General features: G+C 40.0%; 1 protein-coding gene and 1 long non-coding RNA gene across 2 annotated transcripts; one reads left to right on the top strand and one right to left on the bottom strand.

Annotated features, from left to right (window-relative positions):
- Positions 1-437: 437 nt before the first annotated feature.
- On the bottom strand, positions 438-17,520 carry SERINC1 (serine incorporator 1). The gene is made up of 10 exons (XM_051614020.1): positions 17,366-17,520; positions 11,454-11,615; positions 9,922-10,115; positions 6,741-6,820; positions 6,412-6,549; positions 5,425-5,594; positions 5,201-5,291; positions 3,961-4,102; positions 3,629-3,859; positions 438-2,075 (listed from the first exon to the last, which is right to left on the bottom strand). Exons 1-10 carry the CDS (start codon positions 17,402-17,404, stop codon positions 1,937-1,939), a joined length of 1,386 nt encoding a protein of 461 aa, XP_051469980.1. The 5' UTR covers positions 17,405-17,520; the 3' UTR covers positions 438-1,936.
- Positions 17,521-17,592: 72 nt separating this feature from the next.
- On the top strand, positions 17,593-22,044 carry LOC127382423 (uncharacterized). Its single transcript, XR_007888949.1, has 3 exons — positions 17,593-18,215; positions 18,597-18,738; positions 18,932-22,044. It is a non-coding gene; the product is annotated as an uncharacterized LOC127382423 (long non-coding RNA).
- The last annotated feature ends 5,888 nt before the right edge of the window (positions 22,045-27,932 follow it).

Raw genomic sequence — 27,932 nt, 5'->3', positions numbered from 1 at the left:
TAGTAGTATAGCCATTTGTTCAAGGAGTTGACTCTGTCAAGACAGCTGCCTGTTCATCTTACTACTTCCTGCTTATTTGTTAGAGGATGCAGGAACTGCTGGATTGAACTGGTATTCCAGTGTCTTGCCCAAACTCAACAAAGACAGGTGCAATAGAAAGCAGCACTGATGAAGCAGCGCTGCAGTTCCCAGTGTGAAGCATGCTTGTGTTTTCAGTGATGGCTGCAAAGGGCGGAACTGCCAGAAAACTACACTGGGGATTATGAATGAACTCCCAAAGAGGCAGGAAATAACTGCCTTCCCATGGTACTTTGCTGCACTGTCTGCTCTTATGTCTCAGGTGCCAAGTGCTATAAAACAGCCCAGGAACAGAAGATGAGAATACAACATAATACCCCACACTGTTCATCCACACCTGGTAGGAGTATGAAGCAAAGTCATGGGACATCATCCAAATTTATTTATTAATAAGGTAACAACATATTGCAAATTATTACAAGCCTTTACTAATGCTTCCATTACCATCTCAAGTTTGACTGATACATCAGACTTCTGCAGTAAATGTCAGTGTTTAGGTGCAGATTCTCTAAGCTTTTATTTTAAATAATTAGCAACAGGAATTAACAGTATAAACACCACAGTAACGAATCAGCATGACATCTGCTGAAGGCTCTAGGGTCACTCCTGGTCAGGCTGCTCTAGTTCAAGCTGTAGCAAGGATCAGATATAAATAATGCAGCTTACCTACTTCAGTTACAAGGCAGCAAGCACAAAAGCATGTAAGGTTTCATACCTGCACAGGAGCTTTAATCAAACAGATTCATGTCTTACCTCATGCCTAGATTTAGACTTTACAGGCTCAAGTCCATCTCTGGCAATGGAGAACAAGCAAAATATCTAATACATTTACAGATTTCAGAATTTTGAGCCCAAACTACACTAACACTTTGTGGAAGCCTCAGTTAATGCAAGGCTCCTTTAATTACTGTGATTTCAATGCTCCTTTTCCTCCCCCCCCCTTTTTTTTTTTAACCACAATACTAAAAAAAACAAACACTAAAGGGCTTACACAGTTTTCACCACTTGGCTCCTTGCAAACTCTGATTGTAGCTTAGCCAAGAAAGAAAGTGGCACACAAAACAGCAATAAATTACAGCACAGCTACCCCGTATAAACTACTTTTAAAAAAAATAATAATAATACATGGGTGAATATTGTAAACAGGTGCCTTAAAAACATGCTTCTGAGCATCTGACATCAGGATGTTTTTCCCTGGGGCGTGTTATCCTCCTGTCTGCAAGGGGACATATGGGACCAAAGTGCACCAAGGAGGACATCGGTTCCTCTGCAGCCTTGAGTGCAAGTTTCCCCGACATCTGTGCTGAAGGTATCAGTGCCCTCAGGACAAGAAGAGGTCAGTCAGTCAGTGTCAAAGCACTGCAAGATGTCCGGTATTCTCCAACAGAGAATTCTGAGTCTAACAATGCATACTCAAGACTGACTTTAGAATCAAGGCAACAGAGATTATCAAAGGCAGCCCCTCCTTTGCTTGCAAAGCCTGATCTAATACTGCTTTGTTACCCTAGTTAACACTCGCACTTTTTTCCCCCTATCACTATTTAATGCAATTGAGGAGGAAAAAAAACAACCTACTTTCAAAAGGTCTTGGTCTTGCATCTAATGCTCCTGAAGCACGTGATCTAGGAGTAATCTATGAAAACCATCATTATAGCAATTGTCACTGGGCTCAGCTAGCAAATGTTATTTGGTGAAATGACAAGAGACATGATTGAAGGTAATCATGCGGAATAAAGCAGGGTATCTACATGGATAGCACACGCACACACACGTATTTACAACTGCACTATTATCTGCAATCTTGTTTGTTTCAAAGACAGGGTGAAGCTAAGATGATCTCCTGGGAGAGCAGCACAGCTCAGTCAAAGTCACGGTTTGTAAGAACCAGCGGAGCAACCAGAGTCCATACGTACAGCACGATGCCAATCCAGCTGGAAGATATCTTCACCCAGACAGACGGCCATTTGCTGGTCATTGTCTCGTAAGAAGAATCCGGACTGTGGGAAAAAAAAGGAAAAGAAACGAGATAATTTGCGATCTTTGTTTCAGAACAACATACGTGTGTAGTAAGTCGCTCTTCAACACTGTTTTCACAGTAGCTCATTCTCCCTTCAGCTCCACACCTCAAAGGATATCTCTACCCTTCTTCCAGGCAGCTCACACCAGTCAATACAGGAACACCATTTGTAAGTTGGTGTCACAGGAAAGAAGGAAAGCAACAGCTGCCCAAAAGGTATTAAGAGAAGTTGTCAAGAAATCTCTATGGATTCCAAGTTTGTGGAAAGGCAAGGAATGCATTATAGATAGCATTGATAGATACAAATAATGCATTTCACCTTGTCAACACCTAGAAGTATTCATAATCTTTAACATCACAGTGACCCAAGCAAGGCCACAAATCCCATCCACAAGGAATATCTATGAAGTTATTTTTGTCAAAAACCCCTTTCCAGTGTTGCTATTTTGATATCAATTGTCCTTCAACAAATTATTAAAGACCATAATTTTTTTTTAAATCTGCTCCAGCTGTTAGTATTAGCAAATGCACATAGGGGAAAGAGTACTTGAGTAACAATTCACACAGAGAAGGACTGTTTTTTGGTGAGGATTTTTTTAAGGGAGCAGACAACTCTATTTCCTTCTGCTACAGACCTTGTCACAGAGTGGCTGGGGTTGACAGGGACCTCTGGAGGTCATCTAGTCCAACCCCCTGCTCATGCAGGACCACTACAACCAGTTGCCCAGGACTATGTCCAAGCAGCTTTTGAGTATCTCCAAGGATTGAGATTCACCAACCTCCCTGGGCAACCTTTGCCAGTGCTTGGCGTTTCCTAATGTTCAGAGGGAACCTCCTGTCCTCCACTTTGTGCCCATTGCCTCTAGTCCTGTTACTGGGCATCACTGAAACAAGCTGGTTCTGTCCTCTTTACACCCTCCTTTCAGGTATTTATATACATTGGTAAGACCCACCTGGGCCTTCCCTTCTCCAGGCTGACCCATCCTAGCTCCCTCAGCCTTTCCTCATATGACAGATGCTACAGTCCCTTAATAATCATTGTGGCCCTTTGCTGTTCTCTCTCCAGTCTGTCCATGTACTGTCCATCTGCCTTGTACTGCAGAGCCCTGGACTGGACCCAGCATTCCAGGTGTGGAGCCACCAGCGCTGAGTAGATTGGAAGGATCACCTCCCTCTGCTGATAAAACATGTCTTTCCTATCCTTTTTCCAGCTCTCTGTACCAGACACGAGCCTGATGTTCTCTTATTTTAGCTGTTGAAAAATTTAAGACCCTGTCCTCTTCACTTCAACAGCACAACTTTCAGTGGGCCAGGGAATCATGAGAAAACACAATAGGCACTTGAGAACAAGGTTGGCTACTCCAATTTTCAAATACAATTCATTTAATATAGATCAAACAGTATACTTCCTTTGAGAAGTCCCATTCAGAACCCATTCCTCACAGCACACAACTTAGACCTCCTTGTCCAGCAAAAGACAGCCTCTTCTGTGCTCATTATTAGCATCATACACTATCAAGCGCAAATAAATACCTGTACCAGTTGGTAAGCGTCATCATGATATACAGAGATGCCAGGAAAAGCATGAAATGAAAGAAGGAGTAACTGTAAGTAACTCCATCTCTCTCATTATCAATAGCTCGGTGAACATCATCTCCATCATCAAGGGAGCCATCACTCCTGGGCATTCCATCCTCAATCAGTGTTGATTCATCACTGGTCAGCATCAGCTTGTTAACTTGGCTGTTGTTGGATGTTCGGATGCTGTATTGAACAGGAAAGGACCCAGTACAGTTAGCCAAACAAATACAATTTAACATCTGAAAATGACAAGTTAGTAAGATTTTTTGCTAAAGGAATCTTACCTTGAGTAGAGAACACACAGCAAAAACAATACCAGTCCTACAATTCCTTGTGCATCCCACCACTGAACTACCTGACCTTGGGTCGGAACGGTGGTGCTGTTGTAACCAATGATGCTCAGCAAACTTGGATTACAGCGCCTATCTGTGGAGGAAATTACATTGGCACTTAAATATTTGTTCTGTTGTTTTATGTAATAGTGCATTTCCACCCTGAATTCTCAGTCACAAAAAGGAACTTTGTGACTGTGACAGTCTTGAAGTAAAAAAGTTTTGAGTCTAATTTTAGCCTATCAAGTCTCTCTAGAGTAGGCAAATTACAGTATGTGGCATAAAAATCTGTCTCTGAGCAGATAAACGATTTTCAACTTACGTAAGATATGCATCAACTGCTTTACTGTTCCATCTCATACAAGCAGATGCAACAAAATAAAAATGCTCTGCAGATTAAGCTTTAGAAGTTCTACCACTAGCGAACAAGTCTGACACCCATAGTGTCATGGCTATAGATAGTCTATAGATGGGGTACTGAAGTCATCTCAGCATTGGGAAAGAAAGCTGCAAAGTCAGCTTCATATTATCAAAAGTTCCAAACCCAGATAATTCACAGATAACACAGATGACACAGCTTATTCTCTGTAATTACTGGAGGAATTAGATACAGCTCATATGTATGCTGTTGCACAGATCATCTATAATTAAGATAAATGGGCCAGAGGCCAAATTAAAAATAACAAAATCAGCATTTGGCAGTTTATTTCAATCACCTGAAATTCTGAATTAATTAATTAGATGGTAGGTTATTTTCAGACACAAAAAAAAGCACTGCAAGCCTTTAGTAATAAATTTTTTTTAAATCCTGTTCGGAAAAATACAATCAGCAGCATCTCAGTCACCAGGTAAGAAACTCATTAGGAAGATGAACCCTCCACACATCTAGGAAGAGTTGTGGTGATCTGCAAAATCTAAGCCTAAGAATACTGCAATCCTGTCAATAACAGCAGGAATTCTTCCACACGATAAACCTAAGTGCAAACAAAACCCACGTTACCTTCAGAAGAACTACTTCTTCCATATTATTCCAGAAAGTTGGGGTTGAGGGAAAGGACGCAAACTAACAAGTCCTGCCTCTGACTTGCACGCGTTGTAGCACCTCATCCTAACACTGCCTTGCAAAAAGCTGAAGATACAATTTACTGCTGAACTGGTTACCCAAAAAGCCATATGCTGCTACTACACCTACCTGGTTCATTGGTCATAGCTGACCAAGTCAAATACATGGTATAAATTGTGATCACAGAAGACTGCAGCAAACCAGATCTTGGCTGAGACTCCTACATGAAGAAATCAAGAAGCAGCAAAGTTAGGCAATTAGAAGGCCTTGGACGTGATTATATTGTAGGTTATTATATTATAGGTTTCTGGAACTGACAGTACAGAATAAAGATAACAGAATTAAAACTATACCTGAATCTTTGGCAGAATTGACATTATAGAAGCACCAATGCACAGCAGCATATTAACACTGATAAATGTCTTGTTTTCAGAGCAACCTTCTGGACGAGTGTAATAAACATAAAACAAGATAATGGCTACCAGAGACAGCAGGTAATTGACAGCTGTAGCAGACAGTAGAGCTGTGAAAAGAAAGAAAAACTTTAAACTGATTAATAATGGAGAGTATTAAAATTGATATAATACTGTATGATTCTCATGTTTTGGATACAGTATACAATGACATTACTAAATACAGCTCTGGGCAATGAAGTGTAAAGGAAACAAGTTCCTCTCAATACTCTGAAGTGTTAAAGAGGGAATAAACAAGAACAATAAACAGGAAGCCTAAAGCCACACTTGATTCTCTAGCGCTTTAAGAGCAACCAGGAAGTGCAAGTATGAAGGAATACAGTTATACTACAAACACACTGAATAAAAGCTTAAAAAATAAGCTGATGAACTACTTCTCCAACAGAAGGAAAACCTAAGTCTTATTTATAAATTCCATCTTATTAAAAACATTAAAGAGTGAAGAGGCCATTGCACAAAGACAAACTGTGCTCCCTTTTGAAACATCTAAATTATCATGTCTGAAATGTTTTTTTGAAATTAACATATCATTTATCCAGTGCAACTATTTGTACTCTCCTTCACTATATCTTATCCTATACCTTCCACTCAGTATATACCTGCGAAGAACAATCGAGTAGCAGACAGAAAGAAAAAAAAGTATTTGTGATGCTTATGCTCAGACCTTACTACTCAGAGGCTGCTGCCCCTCTCCTTATTTAACCTGACATCAAAAGGACAACAGAGCTGAACTACACTATCTGAGAAAATTATACGTCGGCACAACGCAGCTCTTCTGTACTCTGGTAAAATGTATTACTCAGTGAACAACTTCTTTAACATAAAGTACAATGAAATTAAAAACTTGATTGTCATACAGTCCTTTACCTGCATACCAGCATCTTGAGTTTCCTTCCTCCATTTTTTCAACCCAAGATTCATTCCAGGAGTGGGCAAAATCAATAAGCAAGACCAGCTGAATAAGAATAAAGCAGAATGCTCCAGCCATACCTACATAAAACCACACTAAACGAGAAATAAAACCAGTTCAGAACCACAGATAATTTAACACTTTGTCTTAATGTCTCTAAACACAGGGAAGTGCTATAGTTACACAATTACAATAAAAACCGTAGAACATCAGCATGCACTTCAAGTTTTGTTTTAAAACCAGTTATGATTGCACCATGATACAGTAGAAGACAATATTCCCTTACCAGTTGTAAATGGTCCCTCTGGTATGAAGAAAGCTCCAACACTAATTGCAAGTGCTGTTGCGAATTTAAAGAACCAGAATCTAAAGGGAAATTAAAAACAATACAAATTTTTTAATAACTAGGCAACTGCTGAAGTCTGATCTAATTCACAAAATGTCAAAAAGCATGCAAAATGCACAACCTTAGGAGTTTTTTAAACCACTCACTCATAATTTACCTCTTTTGAACAAGGATTTAAACAATTTTATTTGCCCAAGACTTTTGTTCTCCAGAAAATTACGCTTACACTGTGCTAGACTGACACCCAGTTTAACACACTTCCCAGAGATATCTCACAGCTGTATTACAAATGAAGCTAGGGTGCAATATAGTGAGTTGGTTTAGGCTGTGGTTTTTTGTTTTGGTTTATTTTTTTAAAAAGTTTTATAACTAGAGCAGTGAGATTACTGAACTGCCAGCATACCAGAAAAATGGGTAAAAAAAAGAAATACCTATCTGTTCTTAATATCAAAACCAAAAAGGCAGAAAACTTAGTTGGTGCCTACTGTGACAGAAAGTACTTATGCTGGAATTTCCTAGCAGTCTTGATTCATTTTCTACATGAGGGAGATGTACAGAAGCCTGATTCTTCCCACCTAACTTCAGACTCTTTAGGCCTACATTCAGTGAGGATTTATCACAACAAAAGCAAAGGAATTATTCTTCACAGAGAGGACACAATCAAATTTCAAGTCCCTGTTCTGATGCAGTAGAATTGGAATTTTTTTTCCAGTTAAAAATACACACTCAGACAAACAAAGCAGACAAGGAAATATCTCCTACCAAACATTCACCAAATTCACCCCAAATACAGACTGTGTACAAATATACCCTGCACAGTGAACCTCTAATCAAAAAGTGATGCCAACAGAACAATGAACTACATTCTAAGAAGTAGATTCTTATAGGACATATAGCACAATGATATGTACCACACACCTACAATGACAACTACCTGAATGTTTTTCACATTTTCTATCCCATCCCATTTTTCCCATACTTTGAACAAGTTAAATCTCTCTTTCTGGCTGTTACGACCAGGTGACAGTGACCAGAAGAGTAAATTCTGTTTGTGTGGAGAGGAACTACATGAAATTACAGAAGTGCAGAATATGAATGAAATGCACTAATTCACTAGAATATAAAAAGCTACTAAACCCAGTTTGAAAGCTGAATGAAGTAACACGTACTGTGTAATACATCACTAAAACTAGTTTTTGAATCTACATGTGGAATTTATTTTTTCAATCAATGTCATTCTCAATTATAGAAATAAGAACAGGTTCAAGGTTGTGTAAATGTCACCTCTAATTACATGCTTTCTAATGGGTCCTTAACCTTCTACCCATATAAAGTGTGTGACAGCCAAAAATAATATTTAGCTGAAATAACACCTACAGTTGCTAAGCACTCTCTGCAAGTCTGTGAGAACATTATAACTAATTTTTTCTATTATTATTATTATTATTTTTAACCTAAGGCAAGAAACTATTCTGACTGCTGTTACAAAAGCGAAGAAGGTGAACGCTGGCACCGGACCACCTTACTGGACTTTCATGCAAGTATGAAAAAGTTAGCACACGTGGGAAAATCTACTGTTCTGAGTATTTCAAATTGCCAACAAGAAGATCACATTGCAAAGTGTTACTGAAGACACACACAATTTCAAAAATCAAAAGCTCTTGTTTTCATAAAGGTACCTGTAATGCATACTACTGAAGTGCTGGAAGTAACATTATTAAATATTTTACCAGTAACAGTTAACAAGTATCCTTTTTCCTTTTATCCTACTGCTGACACTACATTGTCTAAGAGTAAACTGCTACAAGTTGCATAAATAGTACCAACATTTTTTATGGAGAGCAAAATTCCAGGTAAGAGCATCAAGAAGATCCCAAACATTTTAAAAGTGGTTTTATGTAGAAAGACTCCACATCATGTAAATGGTGGTTTTATTGTAAAACAAACAAACAAACAAACCAAAACACAAACCACAAAGTGTTGATATATAATATACCAGAAGCACTTTCTTTTTGCTTGTAATGAGTATGACCCTCCTGGGGGAAAAGGCTGAACTGAGCTACTACTGCCAATGCATCTTAATACTGTACCAGGTCGCTTTTTCTTTAGACTAAAACAGACAACGTAGCAAACAAAGCAATATTCTGCAGTTTTAATTATTTTATTTTCCCCTACAGAAATAATTTCAAGGTTTTTCTCATTTTAAGCCAGAAGTGTTTCATCTTCTTATACTTAATATAAAAGTATTTCTTCATTTTTATGGCTTAGCTGTTCACAGCTTCTTGTTAACCGTAATCATCCTGAAAAAGCAGCAGTCTAAGCAATAACTGTGACCACCAAGGCACCATAAATGGCTTTATGCTTTTTAGTGCCATGCCCTATTACAAAACTTTACAGTTCCCTAGTTCAAGGTACATTACACATGGACTGAACCTGGAGGAAAAATACCACTTGTGTCAACCTGCAAGCTGAAATTCAACTATTGCCTTCTCTCTGATAATTCTAACTATAATGACATACAAGAGAAAAAATTACTGGGAAGCTCAGAAACTGAATACGTAATTCCATACAGAAGAGAGACTGAAGAAAAGATAGCAGGACAGAAGAGATAAATATTTATATAGATATACAGATGTGACTGTTACAATCTTTAAAATAAAATTGCTCAGAAAAGAGCAAGTCCTTACAAACCCCAACTTTAACAGGCATCTAATTCCTAGAAGACAGATGAGACTTTTTAATCTTTCTAGTTGCTGAAAAAAAATCTCAGTGGAATGAAACATAGTCCCATTATTCATCTCTGAATCTTCTCATCTTTGGACAAAAGCAGAATCTCTAATATTGGGAAACCTCTGGATAGATTAGCCACTGACACAGTTCAGGTTCTGAAAAGCCATGTGTAGCTTTTCCTCCTACAAAAATTAATCTGCCACATCTAAGAACTATAATAACTTTGAACACCCTCTACTGCAACAGCGCTCCTCTAGCTCCTATGAATGTTTTTGTCTGTGGAACAGCAAATGTGACCAGCATGCTGAGCCACAGGCTTTAATTTCACAGTAGCTGTATCTCATACGCACACACCATACCATCCATCTCAGTGCTTATTTCCATATCTTACCCATTGTGCACGGCTGCTCTTGGGTCATTGCTGCTCTTCACTTTGATCATCAGTAAGGAGAAGAGAAGGAAGAACATGGCCATCCCAAAGCACACACGGTACACGGCTTTGTAACCAACTAGCACATCGCAATTCACCTGGCCATGCACACCAGGAATAGTTGTTCCCATCCCTCCCTCACAAAATCCAGGAATCTGTGAGAAATATAAGATACTTCACCGATCTGTAAAAGGCCTCCTGTGAGTAAATATGCATTAGCAATTTATTAATATACAATTCATTAATATTGTAACATTATGCAACCATTAACATTTCTAGCAAATATGATACTGAAAGGCTGTATTGTTAGTTACAGTCCAATCAGAATATGAAACAGATTCAAGGAAAAAATCCCACACAGGCAAATTCTAAACAAAACCAAAAAACCCCAACCTATTAACAGTGTGGGGGGGTTTCTGTCATTAGGAATTTCAAAACTTCTCAAAGAAATGCAGTTTTCAGTTGCTGATCTTAACCTGGAGATTAATAAAAGATCTGGGATTTGGTAAACTTAACTTGAGTCACTATCAAGTTCATGACATTGCTATAAGGCAGCCCGCTCACACCTCTTTAAAACAGAAACAGCCTCCTCTCGGAAAGTAACATCACCAACTGCCTGTAACTTCCATAGTAAACAGCTGAGAATATCCTTTCTAGTCACCACCAGGACATGAGCACCATCTTTTTGAAGGCAAATCATACTCCAGAAGGCTGTCATTTTCCTTCCTAGGTGACTAACATGGCTCTCACTGAAGATTTAATATGGTTACTAAGCCACACTGAATTAAACATTTACAGATGAATCATTTGGGTCAAAAACAATCAAAAGCATGCCTAGCAGAAGTTACTATCTCCTAGAAAAAAAAAAAAGTACAGCAAAACAAAAACTAATAGAACCCAAGAACATACAAGCTGAGTTCAGTGAACCTACAAGCTCTCTAAAAACTCAAATTATTACTCTAATTTTAGGTGCATTATTGTATCTGTATATAACAAACTGTAAAATCATGTAAGCACTTCCTACTTTCCTTAGTGAAAAATGCTATTATTAGAGAAAAATAGTTTTGTTATGAATTCGCAGACTTTAAAATAGAAATGGAACTGGTACAGCACAATGAAACTAGAATACATCTTAGACTGTGCTTAGTTTTTTCTTCTATTAACAGCAAGCAAAATGAATCAAGTACCACAAATAGAAGCATCTCAACAATATATAATTTAAAACCCCACATATTTAAATTACATTTTCTTGTTTGGCAAAAAACTTTTTTTCTGCTCTAGACTATTAAAAAAAGAGGCCTAACTTTATTTTTAAGTAGTGCTTTTCATCTGTGTAGTGTCTATTTGACCTACAATCAAATGAATGGTGACTGTGAAACACAGGTGGCAGCACAATTATGTTCATCCAAATAAAACTCATGCTTTCAAGATGTCATTTACAATTATCTGTGACAGTCGTTCTACCCAACATGTTAGTAAAGAAGTAACCTGACCTTCTTCAGCTGCTCTTCCATGCCTGGTATTAACATTACACAGGCAACACTCACACCAAGCAGTAAAAAGAAAGCATAAATCAGCCGAGTTATGGTGGAGTTGTTTCCACTGGGGCAGCATCGGCAGAGCAGGCAGGGAGCACTTCCACATAAGCATGGTATCTGAGAAAGAGATAGAACACAAAACAAATTCTTTAACAAGCTTTGCACTACTAGATTTCAATATTGAAATCATACTGTGTAGATAATCAGAAGTTATGATGGAAAATTACTCATCCTACACATCACATCAGTAGTGTAGACCAAGCCCCTGCAGCACATTACAGAGCCCCCTTAACCACCTTGGCAGCACTTCCCAACACACCACTGCACATTCATATTAGTGCTGTGTCAAAAGTAATCATTTACCCATTCAGAGGAAATAAAGACTGGATTCAGGCTCATTTGTTCTCTTGAATTTTATTTCATTTCAGCTAAATGAGACGGAAGGATTGCTTTCAGTTAACAACTACATCCTCCCTTCCACAGGTGCAGAGACTTAAACAAATCCACCACAGAAAAAATAAAATGGAGCACAGCTGCCATCTAGATATGCTTTCAGCATCTGGCAGAGCTGGACCATAATCCTCACTGGGGCCATAAACGTGACTGGAGCACCAACAGGTAAAATAGCCTAAAGCTTAGGTTGCAAATGATTGCGTATTTACCAGCTACTTACATATCACATAATTCTGTTAGCTGGCAAAATTATCTTATGCAACATGGAAGTTACAAACCTCAAGAACAAAGCAAACACACAGAACACCTGTTTTCTACCAAATTTCAACAGCAAAAGTGGATAGGAATGTTGTACGGATGTATCACTAAGGGGGGAAGGGGGACAGAAAACAGGACAAAAATTACCTGTATTTCATTCTCAAACAGGAACTTGTGAGAAGAAGGAAAGGAAGCAAATAGGGCTCTTTCGCTGGAGGAAAGAAATGTTTCACCCCTTTGCAATATTCTACCACTTCCCGAGTGGCAATTCAGGAAGTTAAAGAAATGGTTCCACAAGTAAACATAAGCCAAAAGAGGAAAGGTACAATTCAAGTTGTTTGGGTTTTTCTTTTTAATTTACAAATAAATTATTCTGCCTAGAAGACATGAGAAATCCCAGTGAGCAGTTAAGAGCTAAATTTGGAGACCACGTATTTTTCTGCTAAGGCAACACTACCAAGTGAGTGCTGCCCTCTCTGAGCTTCAACAGACCACGTAACACCTTACAAAGACACTGAACAGCAGTGAAGCTCAGCTTCTCCCTCAGCACACACACAGGGACACCTCCAGCATGGGACAAATGCCACAGGTGTTAATCACCATGTCAAGGACATCCATAAGTCACACAGGAACACAAATAGTTACACAGCCACATGACTAGTGCATGCCAATCATCATAATTGGCATGTGCCAGAAACAGTTCTTACAAGTTCAGTCATATGACAAACATAAATGCCACCTGATGCTACCAGGAAGGCCCCACGGCTTGCAAGAAAGCAGACAGACTGCCACAGCACTCTTCAGAAGCCTTCAGAAGGCCTTGGGAAAAGGCTCATCTTACCTGTTCTTACAGGTTCAACCAGACCCACACAGTGGACCCACAAACTGAGTCTTTCATATAATTTCCTTGTCTTGTTTTCATACTTGTGCTCCTTTCCAAGGACGGAGGAGCCAAGAATTTTCATTACCCTACAGAATCATTTTTAGATTACCAAACTTCACTATTAAATTTGTCTTGCTAAAAATGTCAAATTAGGTAGAATCTAATTTTAACTATTTCAGTATGTAAAAGATATTAACTGTGCTTTTTTTACTTCCTCCTCCACTCAGTATCATTACAGCACAAATAGTACGAAGGTGTTGCTTCCAGGAGGGGGATCATCTCAATATAAGAAATATTTTACAGTGAAAACAATCAGTCACTGGAAAAACCTCCCCAGGGATGGAGTAGAACACCCATCACTGAAGGTTTTCAAGATGCCAAAACACCTCATCTAGGCTCCCCTTCCCACAAAAGGTTGAACCATAGGATCCTCCCAGGCTGGCCTATGACTGCAAGCAACTACAATAGGGGCATCCATGCTTAAGTAAGCGGGAATTATACAGCAAATATTTGCTTAGGATGCATCAGGATTTTATAATACTAATACATTACACTATTTCCTACCCACACATATACATAACACTCCTAATGAAGAATATTTCTATTCTCTGCTCAAATAATTTACTCTTGAACTGATTCTGTCCACATTAGTATTTTTAAAGATATTATTGTATAAAAGGTTTAATGTGGCAGAGCAGCGCGCGAGTCAAGGCTCATCTGCTGCAGAAAACTTGGTGCAAGGACCATCTGGCAGAAGAGTCACTTCTCTGGAGAATCCCTATGTTAAATTATTTATTAAGTGCCCAAGTAATTCAAGCAGCTTCCTCCTGAGTGCACTACAGAGAACATGGAAGAATCCATGTATGCTGGATGCTACTAGAAATACGGGAAGCTCACAGTGGCTGAAATAAAGATGAGTGTGTCCCCTGAACAAGGCAGTTTCTCAGCTCTAACACCAACTTTTAAAGCATTATGCCTGCAAATAGTGTGTCCTTACAGCCGTAAGCATGCATATCTCCAAAGAAAAGACACACACTGATAATTGATACTATTTATACAAGTTGGCTACTTCTACAAGGAATCATATTACAGTCTAAGTTCCTCTTTGTTTTGGCAAGACAGAATAAAATATATACCATGCAACAAAATAATATTATACAACGGGTAAAAACATTTCTAACAAGTGACAGACTTCAAAAAGAACAGAGAAACAGAATTCCACGGGCTTAATGTTCTATGAACAGAGGAAGCAACAACAGTTTGTACTACTTTCTTCCCAAATTCAGTGCATGCCTCCTACAAAGAATACTATCATACAAACAGTATGATACTACTACACAGATCAAAGCTTATCTTTCCAGGTGAAACTCAACTTAGTGATAGATGCAGACAAAAAGTTACTCTGCAATTAGTTTTGAGCTTGTCTTTGTAATGAAGCTTCGTCAACGGCAAATCTATTGCCATCCAGTAACTTCCGTATCTAGCAATTCACATCCCTTTATGTCTTTGAGAAAAAATAAGCATTTTGGTGGTGTTCACTGAGACAAGATAATAAAAGACGACCCACACATCTACTGAGAGCAGCCACCTAGGCAGACAAGTTAATTCATGCCTGCTAAACTAGTCACTTCATTCCCTAGGGCAGTGAAAACTGCAGTAGGAACACGTAAGTTGAACATTGCAGGAGAGGAAACCCCACAAAATCACCAAAAGCCAAGTGTTACGGCCCCTAATGCACACATAACAAGTTTTTAATATCAAATGTAATCTTCTTACTGGGATAACGACTAACTGATTATATACTGAATTAAGTATTTGCTAAAACGCTAAGCTCCCCACTGGGACAAGTCAGGTTTTAGCTACATCATCCTTACTCACATGCTTAAAAGAACTGATTCAATCAAGATCTTTGCCATGATAGAGGATATTAAAGACAGGGAAGCAGCAGCTATTTCAGAGAACAATGCAACAGTGGCAAGACCCAGCAGTGTGAAAACCGCACTGCCTCACCAATCCAGGTCATCAGGATCAGGCTTTTGGTGAGACAACAGAGCTCTTAAAGGCTTGCCCCATCATCCCAATCCCCATCACCAGGCTCATCTTTGCCCTTAAAAACTGATCAGCGCACAGCAGGGCAGCGCTACAACCAGCGGTAACACCACACAAAACGTCCGAAAGAAAGAGACGTGTGAGGCCAGATGCCGAGGTCAGGCACCCAGAGCCGCTCTGCACGGCACAGCACAACACGCAGCCTCGCAGAGAAGCTGCACAGCTGAAGCAATGCCGGCAGCAGCGTCTTCCCAGACAAAAGAGGAGCAGTTCTCCCGGCCGTGGCACCGGCTGCACCAGAACAAACGCCGCTACATCTGGTTCCCCTGCTAGCTCTCCCTCAGAGTCTGTTTCTCAGCCAGAGCCACGACCGGCGTTTAAACGGAAACACCCTTAAGTGGCGAGCACAGGCTTCTCCTATAGGGACGGACTATTGTATAAGCCTTCAGTGCTGATTAGCTGTGTTTTTTTAAGTGGAATGAAAATCAACCAACAGATTGAGAATTCAGGAGCATGAAAAAAAACACAACCCCCCCCCAAAAAAATCCCCCTGATTTATTTGGACACTTAAAAGGAAGGGATGGGGGGTTAGTCACCCACAGTTAATTTGACTCAGTCAAGACTAAATGCTCATGTAAGTTATTTCACCTAGAAGATCACTAGCTCAATTTCTCTGTAGAGAAAAACACACTCAGAACCAAGAGCAAGTACACAGAGGTTTTTCATGCACTACAAACACTAGCCAGCTATCAGAAAGGCTGTTTATGCACTTAAAAATGCAACATATATAAGCTCAAGTATTTGAATTAAAATTTATACTGTCGCTTAGTACTTGACAATATTTTAAAATGTTAGCCTTCACTATATTCAGCTAGTAATTAAAGCCTAACCAGCTAATCCATTAAGTAGTGTTCACAATTTTAATTAAAACAAAATGAACACTAGAAGTACTTCACTAGCAGGACACTATCAGTGGTCTAGGCTCCTGTTTACAGACATGCAAGCAAGCTTAGGTTCTTACTTACAGCCTGGAATCTTACCTCATACAGATTTAATACTTCTACGATTATTTCATAGAATCTGTATACAAGACTTAGGAGTTAAGTATCACCTCTCTAATTAAATATCACCCTGTACTAGGCAAACCAAAGTTCATATATATTGATAGCCCAAAAGACAGGATTTTGAAGCAATACGAGGTTTTGTTAGACCATTGAACTGTGTGTGTGAACTCCCGTTTAAATACATACGATTTAATTTAATTCAAGTACAGTACAGTATTTTTTGTACGAAAGATCAAGGTTTCCACAACCCAACTGACATTTTTAACTCAAATGTCTGAAGAGTCACAATTTACCTGCTTGTGTCCATTTGCACAGGGTCTAGATTTGGAAAGACGTATCACTTAAGGATAAAAGAGCAATGCCTCAACAGAGAGAACTGTCGCACAGGATCTCTACCGACTCCTACCTCTTTATGCGTAGTGCTGACAGTTTTACAGCTGTCTCAAACTACTGTTTGAGAAAAATTACGAAAAATCACCTGACGATGCTCAGCACCGACTAGTGTGCAGTGAGAAAAGGATGCCTCGGTAAGACAAAGATAATACGAAGGGTGGAGCTGTTCCAAGACAAAGCCATAAGAAAGAGGAATTAAATGCAACCAGTAGGATCAGGGAGACACGCGAGTTTCACTTCTCCCTAAAAAAACCGCGTAACTTCATAAGCATTTAATTAGGTTTTGACTTCTTTACAGATCTGGGGAGCGGGAACAATATCGCCTCCCCCACAATAACGCGGATTAAGCCGCGACCCCCAGCGCAGCAGTCCCGCCTGCCTGACGAAGCACGAAGCGCCCGAGGGGAACGGCTCCGGCGGGTCCCAGGGGAGCCCCCGGAGAAGCCCGAGGGGAGGCTCCGGCCGCACGGGCCCGAGGGCCCGCCTCCTCCGGCCCACCGGGAAGCGAGCCTGCCTCGTGGGAGCGGGGGCGGCGGCGCCCGGGGCGGAGAATGCCTGGGTGGGTGGGAGCGCGAAGGGGACCTGCGGTCTCCCCGCGCCTGAGGAGGCGGGCGGGCAGCGCCACACGCCGCCGCCCCCGAGAGACAAAGGCCCGGGGCGGTGACGGGCCAGGCCCGGGGCGAGGGGAGCACCGCCAGCCGCCGACTTCGGGTCCGCGGCAGGCAGGGAGGTACCGGGAACCACCGCGCCGCCCGCTCCCGCCTTACCCAGCTCGCCACGGAGCAGAGGCCCAGGACGCTCCCCATGGTCCGCGGCGGGTTCTCCGGCTCCTCAAAGATGGAAGCGCGGCAGCCGCGGCCTCTCGACGGGCTTGTTTACTGCTCCTGACGGCGCTTCCGGCTGCTCCGACGGCGGCGAGACGCCACTTCCCGAGGGCGGGGCCTGGGCGGCTGCGGGAGCCCTGCCCGGCTGCGGGAGCCCCAGCCCGGCCTCCCTGAGCGAGGCCGGGGCGAGGGTGGGTCTGCGCGGGGCGGGGCGGGGCGGCTGCGGCAGGGCCAGCCCCCCGGCCCACCCCGCCTCCCGCTGTAGGCCTGGGCCGCGGCCCCTGGCCCCGCTTGCGGAGGGGCTGCCCGGCGCTGGCCCTGCCTCGTCGCGGCCTTTGGGTCCCTTCCGCTGGCGTGCTGAAAGGATATAAAGCGGTGACGAGGTGGCTTCGGGTCTTCGTTGCCTTCCCGCGCGGAGCTAGAGCAGGGCCTGGCAGGAGGATGAAAGGAAAATCCAAGGAGGAGCTTTGGAAGCCTCAGGGTTCAAGGCTGTGGTCGTTGTCCAGTAATAAAAAGGGGAATGGGAATAATTAGCAAAATGGTTGTAGCTATTAATTTGAAAGGTCAGCACAGAGAATTAGTGGACGTTAAATGCTGAACTGAAATAAAATACAGCATGCTTGTCCATACCGAAAGGTTAAGAATGCTTTTGAGAATCTCTGTAAAAGTGAAAATGTCGCTGAAGTGGAGGTTCTTGAGGGTGGGAGATGGGATTGACAGCTAGGGTGCATCTGCTCCTTGGCTAAGTCGTCTGCTCAGCAGGGGCCACCAGGCTCTCTGTGGTCTGTCACTGGTAAGTGCCTCTCAGTCCTGCAGTGAGGGGGCAGCGGAGGTGGGGTGAGCAGGACTCACTGCGGTGTAGTGGGATCTTCTCCCATGTTAAGCAGGGTAATGGAAATGGATTTGCAGCTGCAGCAAGGAGAAAAGACGTGGGAAGAGGAAGGCAGCAAGTGCTGCTGTCTCCTGCTCCCTGTCACTGGGGTGCCAGGCTGGGGCTTGTGGTGGATGAGGGTTTGGTACCTGTGTCCTGTGCCTCCTCAGAAGAACCGGAGGACATGGGTTGCAGAAAAATAATGAACTCCCAGTTTGGCTACAGCAGTAATTCTTACTGATTGCTTTTGTTTGTGCATTAATTTGAGCCAGTTAAAGTGTGCAGTGTTCATCCTCTCCATAGGACCACCACGACAGCCAGATGGTCTGAGAGACTCAGCATCAGCTCACAGCTAACCCTGTGCTGGCTTTGTGTGATGAATTCATAATCTCTTAAAATGGGAGTTCATTCCTCTGCTTTGTGAAGCCCTTACTTTTTTCTGAAGGTGAGCGATAATTAGTTACTGATTTTTTTCTTCTTAAGTGTTCCCACAATCTTGACTGTGCTTTTTCATTATAAAAACCTCTGATACCCAAAGCAGACTATTTTTTTGAGAACAACCTGATCTCTTATTTCAAAGCATTAAGTCACATAATTATTCTCTGATTCTTTCATTCTCTCTGCTCTCCTATTTGTAGCAGTACTGAGGAAAGAGACTGAAGCATTACATAGACTTCACTGAAACAAGTCCTCATCCTTCATCACACATCTTTTCTAAGAAACTGTAAGAGAGAAACTACTATGGGAATTTCTCTTCTGGAGTTTTATTTCATTTTCAAGTCATACAGCTTGCCCTGACAACTTTAAATCATATTGTGAAATCTTAGTTGTGCAGAAACTCATAATTGTTCAAAATTGGTCTTTGGGAATGTGGAGGTCTATTTTGGCTATTCATACGCAGCTGTGGAAATGCTTAGGACTTTGCTTACCTTCAGCCATGACATAAATACTTTCATTTGTACTGAAGGTTGTTTTAATTATTTGCTGTCAGCCTGCTTGCCACTTGAAAAGCCTCTTGCAGCATTCCTAGGCCTGAGTCTTTGACTTTTTTTTTCACTGTGGTGCTTCAGCTTTATTCAGTTTGAAGTCAGGCAGAATCCTTCATACCCAGATACCTGGTCTCAGATGGCTTCCCCAGTGTGATCCCCTGCTTCCCTGTGAGCCTCTTGGATTTGTATGGACACGAAAATCATACTTGTCTATTCTTTGAGGAGCTATCTGAATTTGTTTTAGAAAATAACAGGACTCAAAGAGCTGAAGTAAACTTACTGGTTTTCCTCTTTTGTGTTAGCAAGTTTATTGATTTTTAAAAATGCCTTTTTATGAAATGTGTTTTAGAAAATGGGGCTTTTTCTAGACTAGAGAGCACCTTCCATGAGCTCTTTAGTGAACACCAGGTCTGCTGAGAGCCCAGAGCTTCGCTGGAGAAGATCCCAAACTTGGCTACACATACTTAAACCTGCACAAAAGCCCCAGTGACCGTTTTGTCTCTTGAGTTCGTGTCCTCATATCAGGGAGAGCAAAGGTGAGCTAGACAGCAAGATACACTAAACATGCTTATGTTTTAGGCAAGGCTTTTCCAAATCCATAGTTTTCTGATACTGGTTCAAAACACTGGTAAACAGTTTGAGAGAGAGAATCCTGAAAATCACTTTGGACAGGAGGTGGACAAGTTGCCTGCCTGCCTCACACTGAGGGAGACCACTTCTTGCCATTAATTTCTCCCCTCAGTAATTGTGATACCATTCATTGTAATTGTTAGAAGGAACCAGCAAGTAGGAGACAGAGAACACAAGGCACAGAATATACTGCCTGGCATATACAGAATAAACCCTAAGGCACTAGGAAACACTAGATATACGTACAGTGACCATGTGTGCAGCATGTTAATCATAGAATGGTTAAGGTTGGAAGGGTTCGTAAAGACCATTAGGTTCCAACCTCCCTGCTCTGAGCGAGGACACCTCCCACTAGACCAGTAATGCATGGTAAACCCAGAAGTTCTCCATGTAGTTAGGCAGCATCCATGAATGTGCATTGCCTCAGCAAAGGTTAATGCATTTTGTGAGAAGTGTTGAACCTGATACGTTTTCTGTTCACCTTCAGTTGTACAGAAACAGTGAGCATGTTTGTGCCGAAGTGGAGATATTTCTTCGGGAAGCATCCAACACTGTACAGCAGCATCAGACCTTTCACCATGGTCAAACAACCTTACATACACAAATCTCAGAGAAAAACATAAAAATACCTTCAGGCCTTCCTAGACAAGATTTCCAAGCACATACACACACAAAAAGAGGACATGGAAGGGAATAAAAGAGCAGATAACAGGTGTCTACAATGGGGCTTCACTCATCTTTGTGCTATGATGCCAAAATCAAACTAAGCATCAGCATAAAATTTGGAGGGGGCAAAATCTTCTGCTTTCAAAACTGAAGGAGAAAAAGGAAAGCTTTTGTTCTCTCCAGATGGATACGGAGATATATCTGAAGATCATCTCCCCCAGAGGGCAGTGCAACTTAAAGAATGGAAATGTCTCCCTGGCACCGTTTAAATGGAAATCGACAATGAAGATGTGTTTTTTATCTCAACAATGTTAACAGAAAAACAGTCGACAAGAATCTATTTTCTGGAGTGTATTTGTGTACACAGGACAACTCTACATTTCACTCATTTTAAGCCACATTTAAGTGATCCACAAAATCCTACTTGTTTTTTTCACGTTGATCCTCTAAATGAAAAGTAATACTGAAATAATGTCTGTGATAAAAGATTATGATATCTAGGGCTATGTCTCTATTGTGAGAGAGAAGTGGAGCACAAAAGAATGAAATTCCTGTTTCTGATGGACTGTGCAAACACTCATAATAGAGATAACTGAAATTAAATGCAATTCAGGGGTCAGATTTTTTAAGGACTGGCCTAGAGGTAATCCTGATTAAAAAAAATTGATAGGACTATAGAAGAATTGTTTCTCTTTATCTTCCTCTCACAAGGTTTTTTGTTGTTGTTCCAACAATACCCATTCATGTAGATAAAAGGAAAATGATGCAATAGATTTAAATGCTAAAGCATTATTATGTATTTTATATAAATAATTTGCAAAATTATGGGTTTTGTCATATAAAAATAAATTACTGAGTAGAAATTTATTAACAACATATCTATTTTTTGTAAATATGTATGGATTTGTATGGATTTAATCCTTCAGTAAAGAAGAATGAATAATCTGCAACTGTTTTAAACAGCTACTGTCATGAAGCAAAGAACAAAAAATCATCAGATTGTGCAAATTGCTGTCGTGCCATTTGTGGCAACAGAAGATTAAATGCAGATTGGGTCAAGATTGTTACACAGTCATCGCAAATGAGAGAGGAAAACTAATTTCTACTTCTGTTACTGTTATTGTTTACTTGGAAAAAATGCTCTCCAAGGGTAAATTAACAAGACAGTTCCACATCACTACATAACAGACAGATATATTTGTAATAAAATCAACCCCCTGTAATTTGTGTAGCATAGTATGGTTCAGTGTGTCTAAATAATTGGGATTTTGGAGACTGCTGCTAGCATTTTACCAGTGTGTGATGGATGCTCTTAAAACCCAATACTGACAATTTTCAGTCTACTCCCATTTTGCCTACTAGTCCAACCATGAGAAGCTTTGTGTTTGTGCTATTCAGCCTAAAGACACCTATGGAATTCATCAAAGATTTTTCCCCTGTATTTTTTTGTCAGCCAATATGATTGTAGAAGACCTGGGTCTATCTGTGTTCTTCAAAATCATCCTGTCTTGTGTATTGGAGGGATTATTTTTCCTTCTTTTGTGGGTAGGCAGGGTTTCCTTGGCTTTTGCTCTAAGCAGGTTTACAAAAACTAGTTCAGAGCTGAAAGCTGTGCTATTACCATCTCCTTATATATGTATAAGCTGTCCTCACAGGTACAGACACACATAGAATATTTGTTGTTTCTCATTTTTTGTGTAGATGTGTGTATATAGATAAATATGTATGTGTGTCATTACATATCTGCATGTTGCACACGTAAGTGAATATACATGTACACAGTCATGTACATATATGGACCTGTATCCATTAATATCTTACTTGAAATTAATTGCCATGGATCTTCATGCTATACCAGCACTTCCAGTGAATCTGTTGACAATTCACTTTTCATTTCAACACTGTAGATACGGAGCCATCTGGTTTTTACTTAATTCTTTTTAGTAGTAATGGCTAATTTGGAGCCAAGTAATGTTCCTGAATTTTTATGAATGTCTCTTAACTTCTGTGTGAAATCTACCTCTGGCCCAGAACCTTAATTGGCACAGCGGCATCTCTCTCCACTGAATTTAGTGGAACTGTATGTGCCTCAATATTAACTAAAGAGATAATTTTTATTTTTATATATATATATGTATATATAAGCAGCACATATAATTATATGAGCTAAAACAATTTTGTTAATTGCATCTCTTTTGACAAATACCTATAACTACTGTCTCATCTAAAAATAAATTAAGAAATGTAGATATTTTTAGCTCAGGATTAATAGACAGGGTTTAAATGACACAATTTCATTATAAATGGCCTCAGTTTTGTACCTCATAGTTAAAGCCTAGATTAGAAGAAGATAGTGGTTTAGAAAGTGTCTGTTTAATCTCTCCTCTGGATAGCAGGGTCTGGAACCAGTTGATTATGGAATTTAGGTTTTTTTAATAACTCTTAAAATACATGTATGCATATAAAAAGCAAAACTGTTACAGAAAGTTTTTTTTTAAGAGAAGATAATTTAATTTATTTTTTTTTTTTTGGTATATGCAGGGATGTTATTGAAGCTACACTGACACATATCCACTGTTACTGGTCTGTATTATGCAACAAGGACCTATTTTGCTCAATTAAAAGTTTCAGCTAAGCATAAAGTTTGCAGTGGCAATACAGAGGTACTAATCTTAGAATGTAATTATGAGGAGGTAAAACTGTAAGATTTTAGTATTTGCTCTGTATAAACACCTGTTGAAGCAACAAGCAAGGGATGAAGTAACAGCTAGGGATAATTTTACTTTTAGGATGGATATTTTAGGCACTATGGCTAATTTCACAGAAATTAATAACATTGGTGGGATTAGATGCTGTTCACTGGCAATTTTAAACAAATTAAAGTATGAAATTGCTGAACCACTAGCTGTTACTTTACTGACTCTGGCAGTTGTCCCAGAAGACAGGGGGCAACAAATGTGATGCCAATTTTTCTAAAGGCTGCCGGGGCACCAGCACAGCTCCCTCTCCTGGGAACACAGGCTTCACAACCCTCACAGCATTCTTGCAGGAAGTTAGTGAGCATACGAATAAGGGTGATTTGGCTTCTACAGTGTACCTGGATTTCTAAAATCCTTACACAAGGTCCTCACTACAAGCTTTCAAAGCAACTAATCAGTCATGAACTGACAAGAGAGCTTCCCTTTTCGATTAATAGCCACTAGCAAGATCCATCAAGGGCTATTAAACATAATTGTCCAGTTGCAACCTCTATTCAGGAAATGCTTAAAATGGTAATTGCTGGCACCAGGATGCAAAGCTATCAGCATCTGCTTGTCCTTCACTTACACTTTGTCCTGAAACATTTGCTATTGGCCTCTGTCAGGGGCATAATGCTGGGCCAGAAGACTTTTGCTCTGACCTAGCAGCCTTTCCAATATTCTTAGCTAAGTATAAAATTACACACTGAGTAACAAAAAGTACCTATATTTTCCTCTTAATGATAAAAGGGCTCTTCAATAATTTTATTTAAAAATAGAACTCCAATTTCTACATCAATAGCTTCTTTTATAGAGGATATCAAACTTAGAAAATTTCAGCTGGTGGGCAGTGCAGAAATCTGTTTTTCCTATTGTTTCTAGAAGATTTTGGAGAAAGGAAAGCTGTTCCTGCAGTATGAGTTGTGATGAGAAACCTCCTCAGCAGAGCCCTGGGAGACCATCAGGGATGCATGTTGGCTCTAATCCTTGAACCCAAGGGCTGCCCTTCTACAGGGCAATTAGTGATGGGATTTGTACAGATGTGCTTGACATGGCTATGCTTTCTTCACTCCAACAGCCACAAGCACCCCGGGGAAAGTTCAGACTGCAACATGGACACTGCATCTGTATAAACTCACCTAAGGGAGCACAACACTATCCAAGTCAACTTTTAAAAACATCAGCGTTGTCCCTTGCTACAACTTTGCTTCTGGTGTGACCATATATATAGGTCTGTGGCAGGTTCAGTTGTAGAAGCAAGCAAGCCTGTGCCTTAAACAAAGCTGTTAGGAGAAAAGATTTACGTCTGTGTACTAAACAGACAAACTGCTCTCCCGGTCTGTTAAGCTGCCGATGTGATCTCTTGGCAAGCTGGAACAGTTCACTGCTGGTTTTTGGAGTGGAACAAATTGCCCGTGTGCGAATATAGCCTAATAGTAAAAGATATGACAGATAAACTGATTGATGCATTCAAGGAAGTAAATCAGTGTTTATTTTCAGAATCCTTTGACTTCAGATGGAACCAGTTTTTAAACAGAGAGAAAAAGAGACAAAAGAATCAACACTTTCAGAGAGGAACACCTAAATTAATATCTAAGTCCTTTGCTATTTCATTACCTTCAGCTGAACTTGCTCATTCTCTGGACCTGCAGCTAGCAGGCCATTCAGGCCAGCCAGAAATCATCCCTAATTTTAGGTCCCTATTTAAAAAAAAAACACAATAAAAACAACACCTTAGGAGGATGGTCATAGCCATTATAAATTTTAAACAATTCCTTATTAGTGATGATGGGCAACTTATTTTGCAGAAACTGAAGTTAGACTGATTTAGTTCTATGAAAGAAAAAAACACATTGAACAACATAAGCCTCCTTCTGCCATTTTTCTTTTCTAGCTTTTCAGGTTGGTTTGAAGAACAGTGTTTTTTTCACTGCTAAATCTGAGCTTCATCATTCATGGTATTCTGCACTGGATTAATGGTACTGGAGCAGCTGCCTTATAACAATGATGGAAAACCCACAGGTTAGAGGAAGCATTCAGAAGCACTGGTATTTCTATGACTGCTTTGGAATATGTTCAGCACTTACTTCCTCCTTATAAATATGAAATTACCCAAGCACAGCAGGTTTTTGTTGCATGCATCTGGTTCACTGTTCTGCACGTGGAAGTTTGTTATAATGAAAAACACAGGAATCTTAGCAATTTAGCTTCTTTATTTAATAGAGACTTTCTATCAACAGTCACAACTAATTTCAGACTGTTTAAGTGATGTTGAGTGATCAGACCAGAACCATTTTTTGGTTTACAGACAACAAAAGCCCAGTTGATGGGTGGGTGAAACTGACTGCTCTGTGAAGCCTGGATCTCTGTGCCACGCTCTGCTTCCACTCATCTGACCAGCAAACTGACAAGGGCACACAACGATGATGGCATTGCAGGTACTACTACCTATGGCCACCTTTGATGGTCAAGCATTGACTCACCAGATATTATCAGGAAAGATACTGAAATACAAATACAAATACACTACTTCTTGACTCTGGTCTACTGGCTAATATTCTGGCCAATTGACAAGGCTTTGCAGATACAACTTAGCAACAAGGAGGCTTTTGTTTCAAGGCACTAATGCTTCACTTTAGCAATTTTTAAACTGTTTTAAGTTTTGTCTTTAGATTGTCATTTTACCTGTATTATTTCTGTAACTATGACAAATGGTTCTTTTTTTCCTGATCGCAGTTGCAGATTACTTTATTGTAACCTGAGACAGGAAGAAGAATCACTGGAATTTTTGTTGTTGGTTTCTCTACCAACACAAGATTTTGTACTTTTTTTCGTATAAGTGCAACTGGATTTTTGCTATTTCATCTGTCTCACATAAGTGAATTACAAATACTGATTTTAAAAGTCACTGATGATCTATTTTATATATATATTGCCTGGTCTAGGTTTGCCTTCTTAGGTTTTTCAGGCTTTCCCAGCATGTTATTTGGCCAGCTTGCATTATACGTTCTCTATATTTTATACAAATAAGTTATTTTTTAAAGATACCTTTTCAGATCCAGACTGAAAAATATTTGTCTTATCTTGTCTCTTGATTTTCATGGGAGCTTAATTTTTATCCTAGAAAACATCTGTCTTCAATGACAACATGTCATAGGCAATGTGTGGCAACAGTAGAGAAAAAGTGTCCATCTAAAGGAATTACTACCTGACCTCCCTCTTCCTCTGGGCTGTCACCCATTCATTGGCTCTGGATGAAGATATGATTTCTAATTGGTACAATCTGACTACATTCAACTTTTATTTGAATATTATTTTTTTGTTGTTGCAACGGTTTTGGTAGTTTTGGTTGGACATCGCACATTTTAGGGGAGAAATATTTCAGTTCTACTTCCTAAAAGCTCATCTCTCTTCCTCAGTCTTTTTGTTGGTTAGATTCTGGCTCAAACTGCCTGCCTCAGTATTGATCAAATCTCAGATATGTCCATTCTTAATCTCTTCCTCTATGGTCTCATTACCAGGTATAATGTTTTGGACCTCCAAATCCACAGTGATCATTCTCTTAATGATGTTCTGAATTATTAATATTCCCATTTTACAGAAGCCTGAGGAGTCTTGTACAAGGTTATTTAAGAGGGTCAGCCTGTATCTTCATATCCATTGTCTATGCCCTCGTTATCTTCTCCTCTCGAGCTTTCTAAGGAACAAAACTTTTGCTTTCCTGGTATTTTCAGATAATTATAATTCTGGCTGAGACTAATACACACAAAGTTAAGAACTTTGATCATCAAGGCTGCTTAAATGTGAGATTAATTTTGTGAGTAGGTGAGGATATATTTTTTCTAAAAGTCCTTTTAAAGCAGAGACCATTTAATGAAGAAGCAAGAATAAAACTGTAGGTGATCAGTCACACTGGTTGACAGCTGAATTATAATAATTCATTATCTGGTAATGTTGGTGAGGCACTTTTCAGAAATTTCTCAAAAGAAAATGATTCACTGAAGGTTTCTGAATAGTTAAAACACAGAAACAGTCTGTTTTGTAAAGCTAACTTGATGCACTCCAAAGAGCTGATTCATTCTGAGAGGTTCTTTCATGAAACATCTTCTCTTGGCTTTTGTTTTTTTAACACAAAATGTCCTTTCACCCCTCTTCAGAACTGTTTTTTGCTGCTTTTCAGTATTCATGTGCCCTCTCCCTGGAAACTTCTCTGAGCCAGACATGAAATGAATACCCTCCAAGAAAACACAGTGCAAGTTTATTACTGCTTACATCATCCCAGACTTAATGATCTCTACACTTGAAGTGGCAACTCAGATTCAAGTCCATTCTGTTATCTGATTTTTTCATTCCACATTACTTGCATTAGCTGTCTTCTTTATTTCCAGATTGCTCAGATACCAAATGAAAATTGCAACTAATGCCAAATTAATAGATAGTCATGTACTTGGATGCCTATAATAATTTTAATTCTGTGATCACCTTGTGGCTTCATACAAATAACTCTCCACAATGCTGTTTCTCTTGTCTTTTGTCTCTCTACTGATTTGTGATTCATTCCTCATTCATGTGTTTGCTCTTCTGGCTGTTGGAGCCACTTAGAGGCCAGTTTCTAT

This window comes from Apus apus, chromosome 3 (assembly GCF_020740795.1).
Source record: "Apus apus isolate bApuApu2 chromosome 3, bApuApu2.pri.cur, whole genome shotgun sequence".
Taxonomy (NCBI): Eukaryota; Metazoa; Chordata; class Aves; order Apodiformes; family Apodidae; genus Apus; species Apus apus.
Note: the sequence above shows the minus strand (reverse complement) of the source record. Positions and strands in the feature narration are given on the sequence as shown.

Bases quoted from the DNA above. Each gene is read 5' to 3' on its own strand.
- SERINC1 (XM_051614020.1), bottom strand. From the start codon at position 17,404: ATGGGGAGCGTCCTGGGCCTCTGCTCCGTGGCGAGCTGG. The intron at 11,616-17,365 runs GTAAGGCGGGAG...TCTCTTTCTCAG, and splicing joins TCTGCTCCGTGGCGAGCTGG to ATACCATGCTTATGTGGAAG. The intron at 2,076-3,628 runs GTATTTATTTGC...TTTTTCCCACAG, and splicing joins ACGCTTACCAACTGGTACAG to TCCGGATTCTTCTTACGAGA.